General features: G+C 46.7%; 1 protein-coding gene across 1 annotated transcript; it reads right to left on the bottom strand.

The window, feature by feature from the left end:
• Positions 1-322: 322 nt before the first annotated feature.
• Positions 323-25206, bottom strand: LOC144140905 (glutamate receptor ionotropic, delta-2-like). Its single transcript, XM_077672405.1, has 7 exons — positions 25030-25206; positions 20581-20704; positions 17820-17976; positions 16783-17092; positions 14637-14822; positions 3052-3212; positions 323-350 (listed from the first exon to the last, which is right to left on the bottom strand). The coding sequence occupies exons 1-7, from the start codon at positions 25204-25206 to the stop codon at positions 323-325; spliced, it is 1143 nt and encodes a 380-aa protein (XP_077528531.1).
• Between the last annotated feature and the right edge of the window lie 1402 nt (positions 25207-26608).

Raw genomic sequence — 26608 nt, 5'->3', positions numbered from 1 at the left:
CGTGGGTCGAAAACCAAGCTGCAGGAAAGCACACTTCCAATCCTCCTCTCTTGGAAACCTCCTCTGCTATTATTACGGAGATGCTATGCTAGCGACCCTGAAATAACGTGTCCTCTCATGACCCTCGCCATAACTGAAAGCCATAGTCAATCACCTTCGTTCCGCTTACTTGTAAACACAAGGAGCACAGGACCGCATTGGGGGATGTGTTGAGAAGGCCGTGAAAACTATTCCTCTGGCGTGTGAATAGACAGCACGAGCAAAGGAGTCGTCGCTTCAATTAACTACTATACATGAGCATGAGTAAAATTTATATAGGGTTTCAAAGTGCTGTGGAGGCCTTGCTCGACCTGAAAATAAAAAGGCCATGCAGAGATATCATCGAGGCAGCAGAAACAGCACGCCTAGGGGACCGATTGTCGAGCGCAAGGTCTGTAGGGCTATTGGAATGCGTGGTTCAGTTAAAAAACACGGATTTCTTTCTTTTCATTGTTGTGAAAAAATATTTTATTGGCTCATTGCTGGAATAATTTCCGTGGTATAACAGGGGTGGAGCGTAGGCCTCTTATAGGTTGACTTCAAGGCGAGAGCTGTTCAGCTGTTTGACCCACTGCGGGTGCCCGCAACATGTGCCAAATAGTGTCGGGTTGTCAACAGTGCGGCCACGTAGAAGTGAAAACTAAAGCGAAATTGGGAACCAGGCTCGGGGGAGGGGGGGGGTATTATGGGACATTGTCGGTGGGAAGCTCTTTAACATCCTGGAGCTGGCTGCACACATCGGATCCCTCATCGGCTTTCTGGGTCGAGGCGGCTGATGCATCCCCGCCATGCCGCGTCCGATAAATTTTCTATCTATCCTGTTTGGTGAGAGCGCCTTACGGTACACCTTGTAGAAGTGTCTGCAGTGTTGGTTGATATCCTGGTATGTAAGAGAGCAGAGTTTAGCACGTGTCCAAACGACGGTGATCATTCGTTTCAGCGGCCATTGCCAGATGAGTTTCAATGCGGTAGTGAGCAGTCTGCCGTGGAAGAGAGACCTACATTCCCCTTTAGTTGTCGATGGTAGTGGCGTCTGTGTGCATATGGCCGGGAGTGTGTCCCTTCCTTCCTTCCACTTGCAACGTGGTCATGTGTGACGGTGTGGAGCTGGCTAGGCTGTGTTTGGGTAAAGTATGACAACGTGGTATACACGAATGTTTTGTGTGGGGTGTAATTTCGCCGTTTCTTCAGGGCATCGGTGAAATCGTGTAGTTTGCCCAACTACCGCAGCGTATTTTTAAATATGTCAATATATCCAGACAGAATCAGGCTAAATAGCGTCAAAAGAAACACGGCCTCATAGACTCAACAGGAAATGGGGCGTCAGCACTTGTTACTTAGGTAATTTTTCCACAAGTGTTAAGGACTGCGCCCACTGCTTGTTCGGTCGACAAGCCAACTGCGACCCCATCAATATAACAATTGAGCTCCATGCATTCATTTGGTACCAGGCGTCATCGATATTTGCTGTAAGATTGTGGGGAATGAAGTTAATTTTCCGTCACAGCTGTTTGGCCCCATATTTATTTCTTGATTGCGCATTGTGTCACCTTAAGTTCCTACTTTGCAAGCCTCTATCATTAATGCTCAAGTAATAGCGGAACATAAACCATACGAAATCGTCTTTTCTGCCTCTATGCTCACCTTGGGCCCAGTTTCCCATTTTTCAGATTGTAACACAAGCCTAAAATTCGTATATTGATGCCTAGCATAAACGTTTTTAAAAAAAAAACCGTCTCCTCGGCCCCCCCTGACCGACACGGCCTTGCCCAGCCGAACCTTGGCGCAGATTAAATAGAGTTTCAGCAGACTCATAAGTGCTCATGGCAAAACAAAAGTACCATAATTTTAGAAGAGAGAATCGCTCAGACCCGGCCCCAAGTCCTTAATTGATAACAAAATTTCAGGATCTTCTGGCCTGAGCTCACTGGCCGACGTTGAGCAGTTTCGCGTAGCTCCTGGACAGCCGCGCTGCGCATGCGCGAGAAGCAGTGACGTCTCACGGCGCACAGATGGCGCGTCGGAGCCGCCGACGCCGCTGCCGCGATTGGATTGCATCGAATTGGATTTGATTGTATCGGATTGTATTGGATTGTAAATCGTTTTAGGAGCAGTAAGCATGATAATAAGCTAATCCTTGACAGCCAGGAAACCTAAGATCCTTAGCTCACGCTAGGTATATCCTGGCATAGCCGAGCTAAGCCACTGCTAATTTTCATGCACGAGGCTCATGCCAATCTAGTCCAGCAGGCAAAACAATAATTCAGGGTGGGTTGGTATACTGCCCTTTATTATTACTTGAAGTTGCCACAATACAGGCGCAAAACAATAATTCAGGTTGGGTCGGTATACTGCCCTTTACTATTACTTGAAGTTGCCACAATACTGGCGCCTGCACTGTTAAACTGGAGGTTCATCGTGTGCAAAAAACTGTCTCAAGCACATACCCACCTTGCCCAACGCATGCGGTAGGTACGCAAAAAAAATTACCAATGCCAATAGATTGCTCCACCGCTGGTATCAGATACACATCACAGTAACTTTTAGCTTGAATTCAGGGAGTTGTCTGGTCAGAAAAACCAAACACCTGCATGAAGAGGTGTATCTAACCAGCGTTCGGGATTGGTCAAGACGCAATGAAGGCTGAGCGCGCCTCTCAGTCAATGCCAACTTCATTTAAAGCTTGCTTAATATGTAGCTTGGTTGCTGGGGTACAACACCTACTGTTCATTTTCATGTTTTATTACTGAAAGCAATCCTTTAGCGTTTCATCGCCACTTGATGCAAATGCACGGTGTGATTCCGAGTAGTGGTTATAAAAGAACCATAATTATTTAAAGTGAGAGCGCTTCAAGGTCTTCATTATTCGGGGTGGCACACGGTGTCAGATGGGAAGAGCTGCCATGCGCTGTATCGGGGACGGAAGACGCGTTGGCTTCAGAAGCGGCGTGGGCGGCTTGGGCTGCTTGGGCAGCGCGCATCAAGGCGGACGCGTTGCGCGCAAGCTCAAACCCGAGCGGCTCCCGGTAGAGGTGCCATGCTGCCAGGGCCAGCACGCCTGAAGCCAAAGCCAGGATGGCGCCAGCGGAGACCAGGGTGCACGCGAACAGCGGGAGATGGAGCGAGCGAACGGTGCCGTCGTGAACTACGATCCCACCGCCGCCGCCAGGGACCTGTGATCAGACGGCAGAGAAGAGAGTTACCTCTTGGCTAAGCACTTCAAACTAAAGAACCTACTACAGACACACTCAGAGGTGGAACAGCGGCGCCATTTGCGCCATTGAGCGCCAGCCTTGTTTACCTGCGACATCCAGTGCCGAACCGTGCCTGTTGCGCCAAACTGGTTTATCAGCGGTGCCCTGCGCCGCATATCCAGAAGTGAGCCTCGGAATATGACCACCATCATGCCCCCTGCCCGAAAACGTGGCTAAAACGATCTGTTTTCGGTTTTAATGCGGTTATGGTTTCGGTTTTATCAAGGTTATGGGCGGCTGTGGATGTTGGCATTTGCTTAGCTGTTAGGCCGCAGGCAGTTCGCGGTTTTTTTAACCGGTGCCAGCCGGCTTGTCACAATTAATAGAAACTGACTAAAAGTGAGTAAAGTCCTTTTGCGTCAAATCGCAGACATATAGAAAACAGAATAATATTCGCATGAAAAATGTAGATTATTGAAGGTTAACATCAATATAAACGCGTGGCGGGAGTATCGGCCTGTATTGAACAAACAGGGTCTTGGACGCTTTTCCGCTGCTTGCTAATTCGGTTCGCCTTTGTTGTGAGTTACTTGGTCCTTTTCGCCTGGGGTCTTCGGGTTTAACTTTGCTTATGTGGAGGATGCTCCAGCACTAATTATGCCTTCTAACACGTTCTCGTTTCATAGTCTACGGCGTACGCTCGTCGACTTTCCAAATTACGCGACGGGAGAGGACAAATCTATGTTTGGCTGCGCACGCACTGAAACCACTGCTCGATAGAAAAAATGCAAGCAAACGCCTCGTTTTACGGAATGCCGCTGCGGTTTCGCTAAACCCTACCGTATACCGGACACGAAGCGAGACCTCTAATCTGATCCCCTTTGAATCTGTGGGTGAGGCTTCCCCTTTGAGTGGTGATAACGCAGCCCACTCGCTGGGTCTTATAACTCCCCATATTGCAAAATTCTAGATATACTAGATGAACGGCGTTCCTGGTTCGGAGTGGGTTCTAGTGCTCTGTAGAAAGCCTACTATAGCTGATAAAAAATTAAGCTTAATTGACAGGGGCCTCACAGCAGCCTGTGCAAGCCCACTGACAATTTTCTGGCTGCTCCAAACTTTCTCCAAAAGGTAGTGCTGGCTGCTCCAACCCTGCTACAAAAAGCAATGTTCCCTGCTCCCAGGTCTGCTCAATAACCCATGCACCCTGCTCCATCCCTGCACACTGTATACGCCACCATCTACAACATCATCAACAAAAGAAGTGTGTGCGTGCATGTGTGCGTACCTTCTCTCAGTATTTGTGTTCATCACCACGTTGTATGCAGTCAGGCAAAAAAGTGTCGGACCAAAAGAATGCTCATTTAGTACGTGCATGTGTGCGTACCTTCTCTCAGTATTTGTGTTCATCACCACGTTGTATGCAGTCAGGCAAAAAAGTGTCGGACCAAAAGAATGCTCATTTAGCGACATTCATCTGGACCCGTTTAGCGCAGCAATGTTTTGTTGCCTGAGCGATTATTTAACCCCTAAAAAAATATCGCCCTGACTAGCTGCTAGCCTGTCATGTGGGCAATAACTTACCTAGAATTACACCCTGATTGTCCGTAAATTTTTCTCATGAGTGATCGATACTCATTACGACACATATTCAATATCATCCCCACTTACTGTTAACTGACCAGGGACGACCTCATCCTCTTACCCGAGGAGCCAAGTTATGAGTGTGGCCCTGCTGTTATAAGGAACTGTAAGAAGAGTTGCGCTCGTGGTTTGCAATGAATGAAAAGTCAAGCGGCACGCTTACATGTTGGTTCCATGGCTGTTGCCATGCGCTAAAGGCACCGCTTGAAGCCAGGATGGGACACTCGTCCAAGCCATGAGAGGCGGAGGGAATCTCCAGTGGCTCATGGCAGGCGGCCGATGTACAGTTAGCCAATGACTGGTGGTGGCTGGGATGCCACACATGACCGACGACATGTCTGGCTGAAGATGGAGACGCATTGCTGGTGGTGCCCTGCCGAACGGGTTCCATAAAATATTTCTGATACCGTGATTGAGGCTTTCCTAAGAAAACAACAAAAATCACGTCATCCGGCTTCCAGCGCAGATACTGTAAGGATCTTTATTGCTTCGTCTGAGCGCTACGCCGTACTGACACTGAAAAGCTGCAGGTATCTCGTCATGACTCATCGTTAAAAAGAAGCCCAGAATATCCTAATTACATCATCACCATCTCATCATCCGGTTTTCTGTCCACAGCAGGATGAAGACATGTCTCACTGTCTACCAACTCCGTGTATCGTGCGCCGTCCGTATCTATTCTTTGCCTCCGAATGCCCTTATTCTGTCTCTCTATTCAGTTATCGTCACCTACTGTTTCAGTTACCCCCTCTCCGTAGCTGCTAAGGTAGCCTGGTGGTCCATTGGTTGTCTGTTCTCCGTATTACATGTAATCACTTCTACACTTACCTTGATTTGACAAAGCACATCGTCAATCTGAGTTTTGCTTCATAATCAAAAGCCCACGTTTCCTGTCTCGAAATTTTACTTCTGTCATTCTTCTTCCAAATGGCTCCCTAGGCAGACTTAAGTTTTCTTTCAGTGTTCTCTGTAAGGGCGTAGTCACTCGCCCAAAATTATTTGTTTAAATAATGGTCACCCCACCACGATGAGAACAGCGTAGCCAGACTAAAGTGGCAATGTGTAAGCGGTTCATAAACATAGCCCAATTCATAACCAGCCTAGCAAACTACCTGAAAAAGATGTACACAATGTAGTGAAACTCTGTAGCAGTGCGCCAAGCCTAAGGTAAGTCGGTAGGAGGCAGTGGGCAGTGGTGCACATGGGTAGGCAGAGCACAAGGGTGCTACACTCACCTCGCTGATTACGTCATGCAGCGGTGGGCTGCTTCTGCAAGGGTGACGGTGGCCGTGGTGGTGAGAATGCTCTTTGCAACTGTCGTTGCCACCTTCGCTATCGACGTCCCCGTCGTCCGAGTATTGCGTTTCGGCGGTGGCAACCAGCTGCTGTGTGGCAGACTGGACACTGTTCTCTGCCGTGACACTTGAGGTGTTCCCCATTCGGCACTTGAAGGGGATTGTGAGGATGAGCTGAATGAATGGCGACGAGATGATGATGATGTCCGTAGGTGAATTGCCCTATTTCCTCAATCATTCTCCAACATAAAATGTTTCGAATTTCTTCTTCTCTGCCGCATAAGATAGTTTCTACAGAATACAAACACGTGTAAATGTAGAAAGCATTCCTCAGTAATAAAGAATATGCGGATTTTGCTTGATTCTTAAAACAGCCAACTCATGGGCATCTGTAAGACGTATTGGCGATTACTCCGATATTCCAAAACGCATTGTAACGAGAAGTGAATCTTCTTATCCGCTTCTTTAATTCCATCGAGCAGTAGGGATTTACACTCGACGATTGTGAGGGGGCATGTCAGAAAGTGTGGCGCCAGGGCCTCACCGCTTTATATTAGCCAGAGTCTGAAATTTTGCAATTGTAAACATTACCAAACTCTTTAAGTTTCCTGCCTGTGCCAACTTGCAAAACCATTTTCTACTTGTGGACTACGTGGGGGTCTTGGAGGGACCTAGCTGGTTTTCCGGCGTAAGCCACCACGCTAGCTACTGGTGGGTCAACCACGTGGGCCCCGCCTCCACCGCATCCCAGTGAGGTTCACCAACACGAGAACACAGTAGACAGTAGTGCTGAAGCACAGCAATTTATCTGGATCTCCCAAACAACGCGAGCACGAAGCTCGACGGTGTTCACGAATCACGCCATTCGGTCGTGATCATGAGCGGTCGATCGCGACCGAATGCACACACTGCTAAATGAGGTAGCCTGAACCACGTCTGCGGTCGATGTAGCAGACGCACTGAAGATCGGGATCCCCTGTCCTCGCGGTAATTGTCCGCGGACACCATCCGCACCACGCAACCCGGAATTGATCGGAAGACGAGACCCATGTTCGGGCGCCATGTGGAATATGTAGTATTGTTAATGGGATGGTGGGGCGAATCAGCCGTCTCGGACCAGGCAGCCGTTGACGGCCCTGGTGATGTGGGCCGCCAGTTCCCGTTGGTCTTGGAGACTCGCCGCAACAGCCAGGCTCCGGTTAGACTACTCCGACTGAAATTAGACTCCGGTATAACTGTGCGGTAGGGTAGGGTTGTAGGGGCACTCCTACAGAATGTCGTATTGGGTAGGGGGAATAAGGAAGTGGGCGCAGAGTGGGACAGGGGCGTCTGGCGTGCGCTGGAATAGATAAAGCCGAGTGGGTAGGTTCTTGGGGATGACGCAGCCGGCTCTCCGGCGTAGCCCAGAACGCTACCTCCCCACTCGTCAACCACGTGGGCTCCGCATCGGCAGAAGGCCCGCGAGGTTCGCCGATATGAGAATCCAGTAGAATTATTAGTGCCGCAGCGCAGCCACTTATTTGGTGTCTCTCGAAGCATGCCAGCACGAAGCTCGACGGCGATCACGAGTCACGCCATCCGGTCGCGATTTTGAGCGGGCGGCAGTCACGGCGGGGACACAAACAGTCCCCAGGTGAGATAAATGGTCCGCCGCGGCCGCCTTCAATGGCGAATCTCACCAATCCGGCTCTCCGATTTGACTCTCGCGCTCCCGCGCGCACACGTTCGCGGTGCCAGCGCGCGGAGCGGCGGTGCCATCTCTCGGGGTACTGCCGAACTAGCGGCGCGCCGGACCGGTTTACAGCGCATCGAGTCTCTCCCCGGTTCCCCTGCCGCACAGTTTTTATATTTCTTATCTACTGCACGTTTAGACGGGACCATCAATGCCGTGGTGGCGGGTTAGTGATATTGGCATCCATTACAACTGTTGTGATGCGTTTAGCACTATCTAGCCCATGTCCTCAGAATAGGCGATTCTTGGTATCGATACGCTTCGGCCAGGATGTCACTATTTCTCGTTGATAATTGCGTATTTTCTCAACGGAATTTCCGAAGTGAGATCTTTAGATGAGGTCCATCGGTTAGCCAGAAAGGTGTGGTTGTGGCGGGAGACTCCAGCTCGCTTAATGTGTCTTGTGAATTTAGGACAGACACCAAGGGGAATCGTCTGTGGGAATGGGCTGGAGATAATGACTTACACTGTCTAAATGTGGGCAATGCTGCTTTTATAAACGTTCAGTCTCGGTCTGTCCTAGACGTTACTTTTGGGACCTCAGGGCTGGTATCCTCTTGGTGAACAGTTGATTGCGCGGCCAACAGTGGCCATATCCCTCTAATTTGCACAGCGAAAATACCACGCCACGTACTAAGTTATCCTCGGAGGTGTGCTATACAATCTCAGCTCTTCCACCTATGGACCAGAACTACAAGCCATGAAGTGTTGTCACGAGTATTCTGTACTTTGACCAAATTTACGGTCTTATGAGTATATAGCAACTCCTGTAGCCGCTGGTGGAATGAGGAGTGTACTAGAGGCTTCCGCCGTCGAAACTCCGCTTGGCAGCAGCTTCTCCACAATGAGAGTCCAGCTAGCATGGTTAATTTTAAAATTTACAACGTAAATTTTAGGCGAACAGTATCAAGTGTGAAGGAAAAATTCAATGTTGTCCGATTTTCCCCCCTATCCCAGTCAAATCGCGTACAAGCATTATTCAAGTTTCTCATGACTAGGAAATCATGTTTCTCTCTCTATGAACACACCCTCCCTAGTTTGTACGCCAGAAGAAACCATGGACTTCTTGTAGAGTATTGCTGGTGACCTACAGCAGCGATTTGTGGCGAGGATTTCGCCGTCAAGCGATCGAAATGTAGGCCCGGCTGATCTTCAAGAGGTCGCTATAGGCGAACTAGATACAGTTATTTCTGGTCTTCCGGCATCTACGCCTGGTCCAGGCGGTATTACCACACGATATTACAACGATCATTAAATTGTACAATGAAGCCTCTGCAATCGGGTAAATGTAGATAATATTTCTCTTAAAAACGCGTGGATACTTCTGGAATTGCGTTTCGCCAAAATTTGCCTTTTGTTAAGAAACCGGAGCTTGGATATACAATTGATACTAGTCGGCCAATAGTACAACATCCACTCCTGTTGAAGCAGTTTAGCGCGTTTTGCTTCTCCCTATAGGCAAGTGTTTGGGTGCCAATAACCTACTAAACTGCCGACAAATCGGTTTTAGAGAAGGATGCTCTATCTGGTGGGTGCATATAGACTTGGAAAGAGGCATCCACTGGGCTTGACGGAATAAGCAGATTGCGGCTTTAGTCGTCTTGACATCTCGAAAGCTTACGACAGTGCACAATGGGGCATCCTCCTAGCTCTATTAGCTGGCTATTGTTCCCGGGGTACATCACTGCGTGGGTAGCGGCTTTTCTGGAAAACACAGAATTTTCCTTTTATCAGCATGATTACGCCTCCTCTCGGTATAAGCAGACGTGTCGAGTCCCCCAGGGGTCTGTTATGTCCCCGTATTATTTATTGTGCTTCTGAGCTCCATACCTATTCACCCAGATGTGCATACATATGTTCATGCAGATGGCATGCCTTTTTCTCTTCGTCGCAAGACATCCATTTTTTGTTTCACTCTTTTCAGTCATACTTGAAAGACCTGGAAGCACGGCTGTATGCTTTGAAAGTTCTTTTTAAATTACTAAGTGCGCCTTTGTCGTGTTTCCTCTTGAAGACCCAATATCGATTTCATTACCCCATCATGAACAATCCATTTGTCAGGTTGATTCGCGATAATACCCTGGAGTCATATATAATATTAAATGGAATTGCGACCTCCACATCGAATATATAGCTACGAAAGAGTCCCATGCCGTAGCTCTACTAAGGGTTCTTCGCCATAAGCGAACAGGTCTGGGGACAGATATGCTCTTGATGATTTACAGCATATATTTTAGACCAATCTTAGAATTTGGGTATTTTATTCTCTGGCTCTGCTACCTATAATCTCCTGCATTTGGTAAAGCTGGAACATTTTCGTTGCTGCTTAGGCCTGCCCAGTTTCGTCCTGATTCAAGTATTGTACTTAGAAGCTGCAGTCCAAACGCTTAATTCCAGTTTCAAATACCTAACAATCAAAGCATTTGCCAAGTCTCTTGTGACCGCGCTGGCCAGACTAGAAGTTATCCAACACGCCATGTCATTTTTCGGTTCTTATTGGTCTCGTTTCTCGCGCCCACAAGTCATTTTTGACAATTCCTAACTAAATCCGATAAACTCCACGCTCCTTGCAGTTCATGTCTTACAGTTTCAATACACACTAGTGGAGATTTCGTTCTATAACCTTTTCCCTAATAATGCCAAGATTCTTTTAGCTAACATAAATTAAAGCATTCTCCTGATTCACCAGTCTGAGCACCCATCGCACGTGGGTATGCGAACCGACGCCTCGCGGAAAAATGAGAAATTTGCGGCGGGTATCTTTCCTCCGGCATGGAATTGTTTTCTGTTCATTCAGTTTAACAGATTATATTCCTATCTTTTGTGCACAATTTTCGGCTATTCTTCTTGCCTTCCCGCAACTTGATTCGGCGCAATCTTCAAATATGTTACTCACTGATTTCCTTCCCGTGTGCATGGGTCTTTCCTCGGAAAGTGTACGTCCAATGCTTAAAGTTTTTATTCCAGCGTTTCCATTCATGTGCGGGCAATTAGGCTTGATTGGCTGCCTGGCCACGGTGGATCAGCCCTCAATGAAGCGGCTGATATGTTAGCGAAGATGGCATTGCCGTTTCCGGTTATAGACGTGCTTCCACCATTCGCTTGCGCGTTGTTAGCCCGCTATTGCCAATTCCTGTTCGCCCAAGACGTGTCTGATCACGGGCTGCACACGCGTCCTGAAATTGAACACCTCAGGTTCCGCTGGAAAAGAATTCTCTGCCAAACTCAATCGCGCGAAGTATCGCTGACCGCTTTTCGCTGTGCGATCCCCCCACTTCATCGATACCTATATCGGGCATATCTGACAAATTTTCCCCTTTGTCAGTTTGTCGAAAAAATTGAATCGGATTAACATTTGTTCTTTTTTCGTCCCCGATTTTCGATCATCGAAGAAGGTTGCTGGAGCTGCAATTTACTCTACCAGTGCTTTTAGTTTTGGGGGGAGTGAAGGCTGGTCACTGGCGTGGGGCTGTTTGTCACGCCATCCATTCATTCATTTCGGTGAGGGCTCGACGGCGGGGCTAAAGCTTTTCCAATCAGGCTGACATTTTTTCATTTCTCGTTCGTCTATCTTTCCTTTTTCCCATCTCTTTTGATTCTACATACTAAATTCATTTCTGCTACTCTACTATTTTGCCGCATCTGCATTTTCATTCAGAAAAAACCTTGGCGAATCCCTCCAAGTGAGTATGCGCCAATTTTCCGGGCCACCACTGCGACCATAGAGTTTCATACTAATATATACTAGAGGGAAATCTGGCGCTGCATTCGCGTGCCGCCGTGGGCGGCGCCATTGCAGCTAGCGACGTTCCTCGCCTCCTTGGCTTGGTTAGCCACATGGCTTCTTTGTCGTCTTGAAGCCAAAAGGGGTAACATTGTTGTTCTGTTCATCTTCCATGAAGCTTCTAAATAATCCCTGGCAAATAAATCTTTATGGAGCTTTTATTTTTTAATAACAGAACAAATTCGATTAATTTTCTGCAGTAATATTGTTGCATTTTTGCAGCCAAAGCCAACTTTTCAGCCTGTTCGTGAGCCATGCCAAAGACAAGTGGAACGTGCCTGCCCGGTACATGACGGCACGCTCACCGAAGCGCGGCTCCCCTAGACGGTGGCGCCACATTTCCCTCTAGTGTATATTAGTATGAAACTCTATGACTGCGACCATTGCTACCGGACTCTCCTTCCAGAAGGATTTTAAGAAAGGGACATACAACCAATTTTTGTAGAGGGCATGTCCTCTAGCTGATATGAAAGCCAGCGTTTTATACAATGATGTAACCACATAGATTTTCTAAAAAATAGCAGAAATAATTTAAATTTTGCACTAAACATTGTGAAGTATGAAATTTGGCGCCATGTAGTGTTTAAGTAAGACAGTAAGGCAGGTATGCTGGCATCAACCGTCATATATGCCAGTTACTTTTTCTAGTTTCGGTTTTATTATCGCAGCCCTAGATGTAGGGGGCCTGGGGAAATACTCCTCATCTCTTTTTAAAGCAAAGCTTTACTACTTTCGACCAGCCAATTCGCGGCGGATGCACAAGGTGACCTGTTGAGCGGAGACACACCCCCCGGTGAGACCCCTCGAAGCGCATCGCGTGAATCAGCGGACCGCTGTTAGCGAGTGCTGTTAGCGACCCATGCATGCGGCGATGGGTCGCTTCGGGCTACGTGACTCGTCTCGCACCCGTCGTAAAGGAATGGTGCGTTCGCTCGGCCTCGTTCTGTGAGCGTTGAAGGAACCCAACGGTTTTGAGACGTGGTGGGCAATACAGCTAAATCAAAGGTTAACAAAACGAAACCAAGGCTCCACCAGACTAAGCCAAGCCTTTGCTTTGCATATCCACGGTTAGCTGAGCTAAGCCGCAGCCATTTTTGTCCTCCACTTCTTCACGGTGCGACTGGCGGCGCGCATGCGCGAAAACGGTCACCGCTGCTGCCGCTGCCACTCAGCGAGGCGGCGAGGTCGACGTGCGTGTCATGTAGTGGGATTTTTTTGTGTGTGTTCTCTCGCATATGATGGTGCTGCGAAACGGACGCCGAGAACACCAGGACGAATCGCAACAAGAAGAATGTTTGAGTGCTGTTAGCGAAATGTTAGAACCTCCTTCGTGTGCTACGCTTGATGACAGGCAACCTTGTCTGTGTTGTATTGCGCATAAGTGTTTCTCACCACACGCCGCGTTTGCCCACGTAACGCGAATAGTGTTCAAGTGATATTCGAGCTGGCTCCGTTACCGAGTACGCTGGGCAGCGTAGCAGCGCTGGCTGTGAATCGGGGGGTGGGAAGGGGGTGGCGGAATCAAACTGGCATTAGAGGGCGAGAGCACACCTCTCCCCCACGCGAGCTGCGCCCGATCACATTGTTGCCATGACAATCATAACGCCTTCAAGGCGAACATTGGGGCAGCGTTGCTATGGGAACAATAACGCACTAGTATTTCCCCAGGCTCCCTAGGGAAGAATATGGCGCTAGTACCGGGGTTAGCCCGGACGCTCGGTTGAAGGCTAAGAGACCGCCTCTTCGTAATACTGGATATTGTGATTCGCCCCTTAGCACGTAATCATCGATCAATACTGACGATATTCCTCAAACTCTCGTAGCGTTTCCATGTCTTACCGGTTGGCGCACTCGATTTAGCTTTAAAAGGGCATTGAACTCGTTTTAACCATGTGTCGTCGTCTTTAGAGGCTGGCGAAATTGCAATAACAATGAACAAAAAATAGCGGCACTCCGCTTAATGGCTGCATGTTTATTATAAGCGGGTAGCTTTCATTGGAAAATTTCTATAAACTCCGTCGCTCCAGAATTTATATGATTCCTACGTTGAATAAAACATGGCACGATTTTACGAGGTCTATCCATATGTTTATTCATGACTGGGCGACACACGCTTTAGACTGCCAACACGCAGGACAATGTAGACAAAACACAGCGGCAGAGAATCTACTTATCATTGAGGGTAAAGGGCAGGCGAATTCTTATTCGGTAGAGCGAAATTATTTTGAGGATATTGACGAGAATGTTTCCAATGCACGCATGCGCATCCATGCGTGCGCGCGCGCGCAGGTACGCATACATGTCCACGTACACACGTGCACACGCCTACGCACACACACACAAGCCCACGAACATACACATGATGCCATCGATCGTTGAGAAACTACCTACCAGATATAACGCACGAGTGCTTTCAGGCGGAGGAATCGGTGAGGGTCACGGTTGTTTGAAGTTTTAAATAAGTCATGTCTTTGGAGGTGTACAAGTCTGATTCTGTGAAAAAAATAAATATTCAAACAGCGCTCACAAGTGGTGGTTTTTATATTGGTCATATAAGTTACTTATCCCTATCACTATCAGGCAGCATGCGTGAGAGGAGTGAGTGGTGAGATTAACGCTTTAATGGAACAAACAGCAAGACGACTGCACACAATATCCGAATACCTTCACCGGATCCGTGTTGATCCACCGACCATGACGATGCACTCCACATTGCTGTGAGCTCATTGCAAGAAACACGTGATTAATAGGTTGAGGTAATAAGGAAAACTACACAGCGAAAACAACACAATTATAATGCTTTGCAGTTGTGTAGTGGCAAAGCATTACCACAATCAATTTTCCGACAACAGCCGGAACATCGATCACGGCCATTCCCCGACCATAACGATGCGGCCTGTTTGTCCTGGTGCTCTTCCTTCCAGCGAAAGCGATCTAGCGCTTGGGACCGCATAATTCCAGCAGGACTGGTAGAATGAATAAGGTGACGCCTCCTTCACGAACAGCGGCCGCCTTCCGAACTCGCCGAAGGCAGGGTAGCAGTCGGTGAGGACGTGAGCTCCTGGACCTACAGTGGTCCAGACCACGCAGTCGGCTCGCTGCCAGCCGTGCTGGAGGCCGATCAGAGGGCGCCCCTGTTTAGGAAACAAGGAAACCCATTCCGCAATGAACACACAAAGGAAAGGCCGACTAAATATCCTAGGTAGAAAAGACGCCCCGATACCCTAGACCTGAAAAAAAAGAAAACTGTGTTCGTGAAGAATATTTTGTTAGCAAGCCTATTGGTCCTCCTTAGTTTTGTCAACAGAATAACGGTTGACCTTCTGTTAATGGTGTACATAACCTGGTTCTAGTTTTTGCTGCTGCGTATTAGTAGTAGTTTGCTGCGTATTTCATCGGGGCGTGGTACACAGTTGGTCGGGGGTCTTATCAATGGCTGCAGCAATACCCTCATGAGTGATAAGCAAGTCATTCTTTGCTGAATTTAAGGAATGTATATTAAGAGTGGCTGGTAATGGGCTTTCATTCGCAAACACAAAACAAAAAACAGAATTGAATTCCTCTTCAGCCTCTAATGAGGAAAGGAGTGCACTATTTCTAGCTAATGCTATGGACGATGGTGATGAGTAGTTTCGATTTATCTCTTTGCAAAATTTTCTCGCTTTGGTCTGCAGTAGATTTCTTGCATCGTTGCGGAAATTTTTTTTCTTGGCTGCCTCAATTTCTGCTTTGCACAGTTTATATTGTTCTTTGTACCGCTTCCAGTCACCGACTGAACCAGATCGTCTGGTCATAGAATAAAGTCGCTTTTTCTTAGTGATGCGGCATTTAACGCCGGTCGTAAACCACGCGTTTTGCGTCGATGGCGTGATACTGATTCTTGGAACGTACTTTTCTTTCAGTTCCAGAAGCTTGTCGCGAACAATTTGCCAGTTTGCATTTAAATTTCTGAGACCAAAGGAAGTGAAGAACTGCGAGGAAAATTATACCAATTCGGTTTGTATCATGTCAGGGTGCGCGCGGCTGTAATCAAAAATTGTTTTATTTTTAATCTGGGTTTCGGAGCTTTGTTATGTTACCTGGTAATGTACTACGTTGTGATTTTTGATGCTGTCTAAAACATGTACGAGCATATTGCTTAGCTCTCTGGTCAGTACAAGATCTAAAATTGTGTCGACACGTGTAGGCAACCTGACCATTTTAATCAAACTCAAGGAAGATAACACATGAAAAAATCCTTGGCATTCATGCCTTTTTGTGCTGCCGTGTGGTCTGCTTGACCTCGAATCAATCCCTGGATAATTGAAGTCGCCAGCAAGAATTGTTGGGTATTTTTGGTACTTGTTTTGTATAAAACACAACTATTCGATTAAGTGATCAATGAACTTGGAGGAAGAATCTGACGGACCGCACAACTTACAGAGGCGGATATAACTATAACCTTGCTAAACAAAGAATAACTGAGAATTGCCAAGAGGCAACACTCTGCCCTCGGGCTAGTCTCTACCTAATAACCTGAGTTTTTTTTTTTTTTTTTTAGATTGCCCTGTTCAGATTTGAAAAACGACGAGTCTTCAAAGGATGCGGACCGGCCTTGCAGACTAAGAACATTTCAATTTATTCCCCACTCACACGCCCACAACAGTTTCTGCGCAGTAAAGTTTGAAAATTTTGCCCCTGCAATTTGGCAACACCGTCGTCCGTAAACTTGTGCTTATTAATGTTAGGTAAGTTAGGCCACACCGTTCAAACCTCACTCCGGCGGCGGCGGGCAACCCTTCGCGAGGCTAAGGGAGCAAGTGTCGGCGAAGAAGCCGTTAGACCCTCCTCTAGTCACGTGATACCGCGGCGGCGAGGATCCCAGCGAGTGCATCTGCGACGCCACTCCGCAACGCCTTTTACACCAGCCAGTTGCGCTCCGGCGGCTCAACGTTATTGCGACTTGGTTAATGACTCTGGTCTGTGCTAGTTGGTACATCTTCGGTGGGAATCAGCTTGAATAAAACGAACACAAAAGGAAGAGGGAGTAACACGACACACTGGTTAATGACTTTGCCAGACATGGCGCAGTAGAGCTTGCGCTCTAAAGCATACCTTGCGGACACCCTCCACCGACCACGCCGACTGCCAGCCCGGGTCGTCGTGTCCAGCGGAAGGCAGCGCCAGCATCCGAGCTCGGCGGCGAGTGCGCGCCCAGTGGGCGGCGAACTCGACTGGAACGAGGAGCATCGAGAGGGCGGTGCCGAACAGCAGTAGCAGGAAGGCGCTCTCCATCTCGGCCAGCCCAATGGGCTTGGACAGTCCGCCCACCTCGGCGTCGTAGTTGCGGATACACGGGTGCTCCTTCTGCTGGTGGTCTTTAAGCATGTAGTTCAGGTTGCCCGACGAACCAAGCCGGAACATTCTGGGCGGGATCACGTAGTCCGGCTGATACAGGAGTCATTGGGGTTATAGCAATGGACCGCTCCCCATACCGGCTTTCCTGTTCACCCGCCATGCCCATCTCGTGGTCACGCAGCAAGCAGGATTTGTACGCTTCCGAAGAAAGTCGCCAAAAGAGGTGGACTACGCCCTCCCTTCTCTCCCTCTCCACACACCTCTTCTATGCTCTCCACCTACTCCTTGTTTGCCACTTGTGTACGATTATTGCAGCACAATTACAGCGAACCGACATACGCCGGCCATTTGGTCGTTTTGCACCTTGTTGCCCCACTACGCCATGAACGTGGAGTTGCAAATAAAACGACATAGCAACGACGCCCACGTGGTTCTAGAACCTGCCAGAAGATTTTACCGGACGAGAAAATGCGCACAAGCACCACCAATATAATAGTGTTTGCATTGTGGGATACAAATTCAACCAATCCTAATAGACTTATTGGTGCCCCTGACCAGTCAGTAGTGATACTTTTAATATGGTATAGTAGGAACTGTTGTCGAAGTAGGGGAAGATGGCGGATAAACGCTTGCTTTTCATCAAGTTGAAATCAGTAGTTCAGAGTCTTTAAGATAACTAAAAAAGCAATATCTTTCCGTTTTTGACGAGTTTTGACAGGGGATTGGCCAGGAACAAGCGGAAAGCTCAAGAGAGGTCACACTGAAGGCGACGAAAGCGAAAGGCAACGCAATACCTGCGGTTTAATGAAGCGACGAAAGGGCTGCCTTTGCGTGTGGCGATGCCGACGCGGACGAGGAAGATGTTCTCTGTGAGGATGGCCATGCGACAACGCCGGCCGCCATGCTGCCTGCAGTCGGCCATGATGAGCGCTCGCAGCAAAGCCTCGTCCGCTACGCGACAAAGGAGAGCCAGACACGTACTGCAACACGCGCATCGCAACCCAATCCGCGCTCACTTTAAGCGACGCTTGCCTGATGACCATCTTTTGAGACTTACTAATTCCTGACCCACGGGGCTAAAAACCATCGTGCACCAATACGAAATATTTGCAGCTGCGTGAATACGTTCGTAACAGCCCAGATTCTTTAATTTGGAAGTATATTTCTTCTGTACTGAATTTAAGAACTATCATTATTAATATTATTCATTTAGAAGGGGTAACTAAAGGTACAGTTAGGCATGAAGAATGGGGGCAAGAGAGGGGGGAACGTGTAAATCGTCTTGTCTATCCCCGTTGTGCATACGAAATTGCACAGGGTAAGGAAAAAACAGTGGCCTCTGAGATACCTATCGCCTTCCAGCAGCAAACTAGCTAAAAATATTGTGTTCATTGTTAATTTTTTTATTGTAATATAAAATTGATAATAGTAGAACCTAGTTAAACACTGATATATCAAATTATCTGTTATAGTGAATAAATATAAACTTTGGTTGGTCGTGCTTTATTTCAGTGACATTCTTTTATAACGAAATTGAAACCGTTAGAGCCCCAGGATATCGGATATAACGAAGAAAAATTTGACCAGTAGGCTGAAAAGCTACTTGAAAAGACCACCCGTAGTCTGCAATTACAGAAGTATAAAGACCCCTTTGTTCGTGGACACTGAAAAATTTCATCCGGCTCAGGGCTGTGAGTAGCCACCAGTCTATGATAACATTTTTCAACAAATAAATAAGCACGCAGGTCTGTTTTATCACGTGAACTTTGTTCTGTTCTAACTTCACGTACTCATGGTCCGTTTTATTGAGCTTCAAACGCAACAAGTAGAAAGGTAAGGGTTACCTTGCTTGTAGTGGGTTCGAAGCCTTAAAAATGCATTGTTGTATCAAGTGTTTCGGCGTGAGCCTGATTGTCGCTTGGTTATAGCCTATTTTTACCTCTGCTGTTATAACGAATATTGGTTACAACGAACAACTCGCTGTCCGAATACTACTTCGTCGTAACGAGGCTAGACTGTATATCACTACGATAAGTAAACTACGGTCTTTCGAACATTTCCCTTTATCTGTAAAACTTGCCGCATTAGTGCCCAAAGGTTTCCAAGCTCTTGTATCATAAATTAGTAAGTCCCATAAGAACATTATCACGTGAGTCCCCTTAAGCCGGAAGACCAGAGTGAAGATATTTCAGGCTCTGCTTAGTCGAGGGGCATGGCACGAACACAGAATGCGATTACAGGCGGTGAGTGCATTCGACGTACGCCAACAAGTACACACGCCCTCCTCAATACCACCCTGACGTGCGTGGGCAGCGTATAACACCCCCTGGTCTCTTCTGACAAGGCGTACCGTGTTTGCTTACCACACGGCATGAAAACGTACGCAAGGGCCACTCGGGTCGCGCAGCATAAAATCTTTAATAAACCTTTCTTATCTAACAAAGAGTATAGCAATCTTTCAAAATCCCCCTATAAGTAACACATCTACTCAACATGTATATCTAAGGGATGAGACTTATAATCTTACAGTCCTAATTGTGATTTTATCGGCGTGCGTTTTTTTGATGATGACCGCGTACTCCTACATCACACACCGGCACTTTCGTTTTCCAACGTCTGACACAATGTGATGCCTCACGCTCCAAACAAATATGGAGTCTCGGAATTATTTTTCGCGTGCATAAAGCGTCCACGGAAACCTAGTCAGAAGCATCTTCGCCGTAAAATGAAATTGCAGGAAATATATATAGAGAGAAGGCAATAAGCGCAAAGTTAGAGGAGGCCGAACACAATCCAGCAGTGCCTGCACAAAATCTGGCAGTGCTCCTCACAAGATGCGGGAGCCAAAGTGGCGTGTTCCCTTCACCAAGGGGCCGTAAAGAATGCCATAAAACTCTCGCTGTCTGCTCATCTACCAGGATTTTCTTATCCCTCCGTGGACGGAGCTAAGGAACGCACGAACAGAATGGGGTAGGTTCAACCCAGGTGTGCACGAGCCCATGGCGTCGCAAAAAACCAAAAGCCTAGAAAAGCAGGAGCTGGTGCAGAGCTCACGCTCGCAATGGCACCACTGGCGAAATGCCTTGATTTCTTGGTGTTCCCTTTGGTTGAATGAAAATTTTTTAAGGTCTCCGCCTGTAGTGTTCTGCTCATACCTTCGCAAAGGCCTATCCCGCGCCATAAACATTTGTGAATAACTCCAAGCAAGACAAACATGTTTAAATAGATTTCGTCCTCTTTAGCACTTTGCATACTTCCTGGGATGCTTGCCGCAGTGCCGCATGTAATGAATATGCGGAAGATATGGTGCGAATGTAAAAACATCTGAAGGCGCTGAGTTGGGAGAAGAGGTAGTGTAGCCAGAGGTGATATCACGGTAGATCATGATGCTTAAGGGCCCCAGACAAAAGCACTAGAAGATGCTTTGAACCACCTTCTAGAGCTTTTGTGGGGCCTCTTACCAACAATGCTGAGTGCACGACAATGATATGACTAACTTAAGTGGGGTTGCAGTGACCGTGTATTCACTGCACGACCGCGCATTACCGCCTTTACCGAGCAGTATGGCCTTGCCGGCTGCCACAGGTTCGATGGCTGTGTTCACGTCTGGAACCAGACTGGCACCGCGGTTTTCTTCAATCCGTGTCTTCAACTCCATGAAATCTTCGTTCTTCGACTTCTGTGAAAGGCATACGGAGAATCTGAGTGAAGCAGCGTATCTCGTCATTATCAGTCCTATTTATCCGTCATATTTATTTGCACGTTCCCGGTTAACTAAACTTGTGGAGGCTGTGACGTAAGCTGTTCATTTACTGTGGGTAATATTCGTTGCTTTCATTTGTCTACAAAAGAAGAACTCATAGACCTCTGCAGTCAGGAACAAAAAGAATAATTACAAGGGGTTTCTCAAGTGTTTCAACAATGTTTTCCCAAGCATGCATAAGACCGTCACTGCCTGTGCTGCTTTTGCCCATAGCATTATGTACTCATCCGCTCTGGAAACGTAATATCACAAAATAAACGGCCAATACACCCTCGGTGTTCGGCCTGCGTGGCGTGAAAGGAGAGTATCAGGTTGTGACTGTAACACTCTAAGTTTCAGCCCCCGCTGTTCTAAGCCTCGGGATTTTCTAAATGTCAAAGTTGTTCTCTTCGATGAATTCTGCAGTGTTGTGGTAAATACGCGTGGTTTTATATTTTGCAGATCGCTTTGTGACGGGTGATTTAAGATGCGGGGTTTCTAATTCGTTTTCGCAAAAAGCGATCAAATACACCTTTAATGTATGTTTGCCTCAAATATGCTAATTTTTTTTTTACCTAAGCAATGTTATCAGGATTGGAACGGGCAACCATTGCTTTATTTATTTATTTATTTATTTATTTATTTATTTATTTATTTATTTATTTATTTATTTATTTATTTATTTATTTATTTATTTATTTATTTATTTATTTATTTATTTATTTATTTATTTATTTATTTATTTATAAATACTGAGACCATTATTACGTCCAAGCACGCCGGCGCAGTGAGATAAACGGAAAGAACACTACAAAGAAACAGAACACTTAAACAGTGGGTAATTTATTATCCTCTAGTATCGCACACGGAAAACGAGGATAGTTGAGCGTGTCAGTAGCAGCAATGTAAGGGCGAGAGCAGTTCGTTTATAATGTCTCGTATATATATATATATATATATATATATATATATATATATATATATATATAGTATAAGTTAAGAGTCGGATACACAGCAAGAACAATAACAAACAATGTGTACTTACGTAGCGGCAACGGGACTTGCCTTCATCAGAGTAAAGTTACATGATTTTGCTGTAACTTTACTCTGATGAAGGCAAGTCCCGTTGCCGCTACGTAAGTAAACATTGTTTGTTATTGTTCTTGCTGTGTATCCGACTCTTTACTTATACTATTTCTGCGCGCTTTGTGAGTTTATCTTTCTCTAGATTTATATATATATATATATATATATATATATAATGCATTTGTAATGTGTGAAAAACACTTTGTATATTTACGCGAAGACCCAATCTGGATGTGCTGACATCAGCTTAAAAATAGCGACGCAGTAAGAACAAGGGCAACGGTTTGCTTCTAATTTAGGGCATATTTTTACGAGAGGGCAAAACGAGACGGCTTTGCACGTATTCAGGTAAAGTGCCGTAGCCCTGAAGGGACACTAAAAGGGACACTGGAGTGGTTTGCAAACATTGTGAGTTTACTTGCGCAAATTGACGTGTGGAGTGCCTTGGAAATATTCAGATCACTCTGGGTGCGTTTCCGTATTTTGTTTAGTACAAAAATCAATTAAACAGTGCTGCCCTCCTTCTACATCGTCCTTGCCGATTTGATTTCACGCTTCGTATGACGTAAATTATTCTCTCAGGCTTGGCTTGACTGCGCCTACTGCGTGGCTCGCCGACCATGCGACCGAGTCAGTCTGCCGTCTGCCGGCGGGTCGTCGCCGCCTGTTTGCTCAGTTAACACTTATCCACCAGAAGAATCATGCCTGGAAGAAGGTGGCTTTAGTTTGTTTGTAGACTGTATTCAGCTTAGTGAAGTCGATTATACCAAATTATCCGCATACAATCAAACATGCGACGCTTCGCTAACTTAGTTTCACGGTTGCTGTAAGCTGCATGCGTCTGTACGACTTGTGCGCTAGTAGAAATTCTAAGGCCAGTTAAAGGCGGGAGAGAAATCAGCGAAGTTATCACAGGTAATAAAAATTTTATTGACCCGAAACGCGTATTAAAAAGCGTGAAACCAAGGTACGCGAGGCATTTTTGAGCCGGGTGAACGAACACATGTAGCACTCCCCTAATTTGCTAGAATCGTCAGAACAATACAGAGATAAACAGCATCCGGGATGCATACTTCATACTTCCTAATCAGCATACATGACGTTATGGCCGAGTGGTCTGAAGCACTTGATAGTTGATCGTAATGAGCAGGTTGGAATCCCCGATCGGACATGTTTTGTGGAGTTTATTTCTTTTTATTTCGGTAATTTTTGTTATACTAAATTCACCATTTCGGGCTGGACCATTCATTGCTCTATGATAGAGTTGGCAGACAGAGTGAAATCGGACACTGACGCTTTAGAAATTGTCGCTGACGTGGTGTTGAGATAAGCGTGGACAATTCGCTAGCACAGTGCCGAATCAGCCGACTGTGGGCCTGGTGCTTACGCACCTCTTACGACGACGCAGGAACTAGCAAGGCAAGAACCGCCTCCGATGACGCGGAGTGTGCTCAGCCAGATCCGCCTTGGCTAGTAAAACGTTACGTTTCTAGGCGGTGCGGACAGGCATATCTGACCTATTCTACAGCTATCAACAAGTCAGAAGTGCGGCATGTCGATTCCTGAGATATCAAGAATGCCCATCCAATGATGACGCCGGATACCAGGCATGTTTTCCTGTAGCGCTGAAACAGAAACTATCTTGAGCTCCAATCTTTGACATCTTCCAATCACATCGCAGGACAAAGACGCGTCATCTGCTGTAGTCTTGGCGGTCGCCCTAAAAGTCCCGTGGTATTGTTCTTCTGTCATGCTTTATAAATTAGGCAGTGGTTTGATACAATTTTGATACATTGGGCGTTCTGGGGTTAACGATGAAAACTGTTTACTAGACCCTGTATATGCAGTGCAAAGAAAAAGCGAAGTGTGACAAATTGACTTCACTGTCCCTTTAAAAGACTCTGCAACGTTTTCGACACACATTTTCACTCCCGCCTTCGTGTTTGGAAGCACTGCGAAAGCTATATTAAAAGTCCGCTTGTAGTGGCACAACGTGATATGATCGTAGTAGCAGATACGCCTCCCGTTTCCGCTTTGCTTTTGTGGCTGTCATTTTGAAGTGGCTATCGAATGCCTTCAGTGATGCAATACAAGAAAAGCTGGCCAATAGCCGCTACACCGCTTTGATGACGTAATTCCTAGGGTCTACGTTTTCCAAGGCGGAAAATAACTTTTGAGCAAGTTTCAAAGTTTTCTCATGTGCATAGAGTCGTAAATTTCGGCCGAGGTACTTTACAACCTCCAGATCTAACTCCTGGATGTGGTAGTTAAGTACGTTTCGAAAGCGTTTAGGATTTAGCAAAAAAGTAGAAAAAAAGTATTGCAGGTCCCTCTAATTAAGCAGACAGAGTGTGCAGCGACCGCGGCAACCTAACGGGGTGGTCTTTCTTTCGCCGCTCACAGAATGAGGAAGGGGCAAAAAATTTTAAGAAAGCATTTCACCAATGGCTGCGCACATCTTCATCACATCACATCGACCGGGTGTTTTCATTATATGAGCAAAGGTTCATTCATCTCTAGAAGGGAACCCGATGGCTCATACCGCAGCCCGACCTGACACACACCCGTAGTGCCCCCTTGAATTGCGCCCAATATTTCCATCAGCCCAAGAAAAGAAATCATCTTCAGATGATACACAGACAGCATGGCCCAATACCCCATGATACGAAACGCCTTTCTCCCTGCACATCCCACGATGTCTCACCGAGACGTGGTCATCTACTGACACCTCCAGACAAGCACATTTCAACGTGGTGTAATACTACACGTCATACACCCTACTTTATGCACATATAATTGCAACTTGTGCTTAAAGCCATGGCTACTGTACCACATGGTCTATGAGTGAACGCCACACACCATCACTTTCCCCGAATCCCATCTCCAGATTTGAACAGCTGAAGCTGTGGATGACCAGCTTACACCCTGCTCACCAACATCTCGTGGACCGGATGAAACTGCTCCCCCAGACCCAAACTTCCAAGGACTTAGGTGGTTGCCCACCTGGCGGTAAATTAACTGATCTTGACTGCTTCGATAAACATTCCGTCTTCCTCCACCAAGCTGGCAGGCATACGCTAGCAGCGGACCCGCATACTTGAACATGCTGCAGAGGCAGACTCGCCAGCATCCATATACCAGAGTGACTCTTCCTTTGTCGGCTTGTTGGAACGCACCTGAACCTGCTGCTGGATGCCCGTGCCCAACGGTATGTAGATGTGTATGTCATCCCTTCGGAGAGCGTCCCTGAGGGAATACACCAGCCAATGAGGCTGCGGTACCGTAAGGTAGGCTATGAGGTTGCTGCTGTAGTACGCCATCACGATGACCACGTACAGCCACCAGGCGCTCATCACAAGGCGAGAGGAGGTGCCTCTGGGCAGGTGCACGCTACCTGCATTGTTCGAACATCGGGCTGGGTGAGCACGGGTCGTCAGTGTGTTTCGCCAATGAGGCGCCCATAACGCTTAGCTGTGAATCGCTCCAGTGCGTCCGCCCAAAGTGGTCTTAATGCGTCAAACGGCCCCTTGCGACGAAAAATAGCTTCAATTTTGTGCAATATTGTGCACGTCCTCTACCACCACCGTGATGATCACCACCAAGGCCACCACGATCGTGACTATCATTGTAATCGTCACTGTCATCCCGATGATCATCACGATATTCTGTTCAAATCGGCTACAGGGCACATATTCTCCAAAAATTGTCGTGCCGCTCATATCATTAGGTGACACTGAAATGAATTTCTTGTCCGCGAATAATATTTAGTTAATTCCTTAATCTAATCTTTTTTTCTCCACTGTCCCCCGGCAATCGTTCCATTAAAGGAATGGTCCACCTGCCCTCCCTTCTGCACATTACTAGTGAGCATACAATTACGCAGCAAAAAATTGTAGCCTACCACTGCAGTACTCGACGCCATAGGTACCGAACTATTGCGATTTGAACTTTTATGGGGGTAATCTGCTGAGTGTGGCGTTACTCTAAAAGGCCACAGCTGAACAGCTAACACAGTTTAGTGGTGTATCGATAGGATATAAGCTACGGATGACATCTCATCCTAAGGTGGTTGAGGTTATTTGCTTAATTGAGGGGGCCTGAATGAAAGCTGTCTCTGGAAAGGGCGCTGTCGACAGTGTCTGAACCAATTTCGTGAATGTAATATTCACAAAATAGATAGAGGCCCCGTTGTATCTGTTTTCCCAACTGGCCGTTTTGGGATATGTTATTAGTATTAAATCCTTAAGGTGACCTTGAATACTGCGACGCCGAAACGAAGGCTACAGAACCTCGAAGAAGGATAAAAGCGATGAAAAGCATGCTACCCGAGTATAGGAGATTATCAATGATTGTCAAGGTTAATTATTGACTAATTAGTTAATAATAGCCTGTATTAGGTGCATTAAAGTGAATACGAACAGTAAGAGAGGTAAGAATAGACTAAGATAAATGATTGAATATTGATTAACAGTAATGACTAAAGTGGATTTAGGTATAATATGGTGTATTAAGGTACATTACATATAGGATAGATTATAGATTGACTAGTGATTGATAGTAACCATTCATAATGTGGGATTAGCTGGATTAAGAGGGAATAAGGTGGAATTAGAAGAACTAGAATAAGTAAATGGGAATTAAGATGAGTTAGGTTGAAATGAAGGTGTATTGAACTGGAGTAACTAGGATAAGAAAAATACCGTGGTACCTGTATATAAAAGGTATTCCTCAAACAACCACCCCAAGCTTTCCCCA

Source organism: Haemaphysalis longicornis, unplaced genomic scaffold (assembly GCF_048455015.1).
Source record: "Haemaphysalis longicornis isolate Haplotype H1 unplaced genomic scaffold, Haemaphysalis longicornis Haplotype H1 scaffold_55, whole genome shotgun sequence".
Classification (NCBI taxonomy): domain Eukaryota; kingdom Metazoa; phylum Arthropoda; class Arachnida; order Ixodida; family Ixodidae; genus Haemaphysalis; species Haemaphysalis longicornis.
This window is presented reverse-complemented; position numbering and strand designations above follow the sequence as displayed.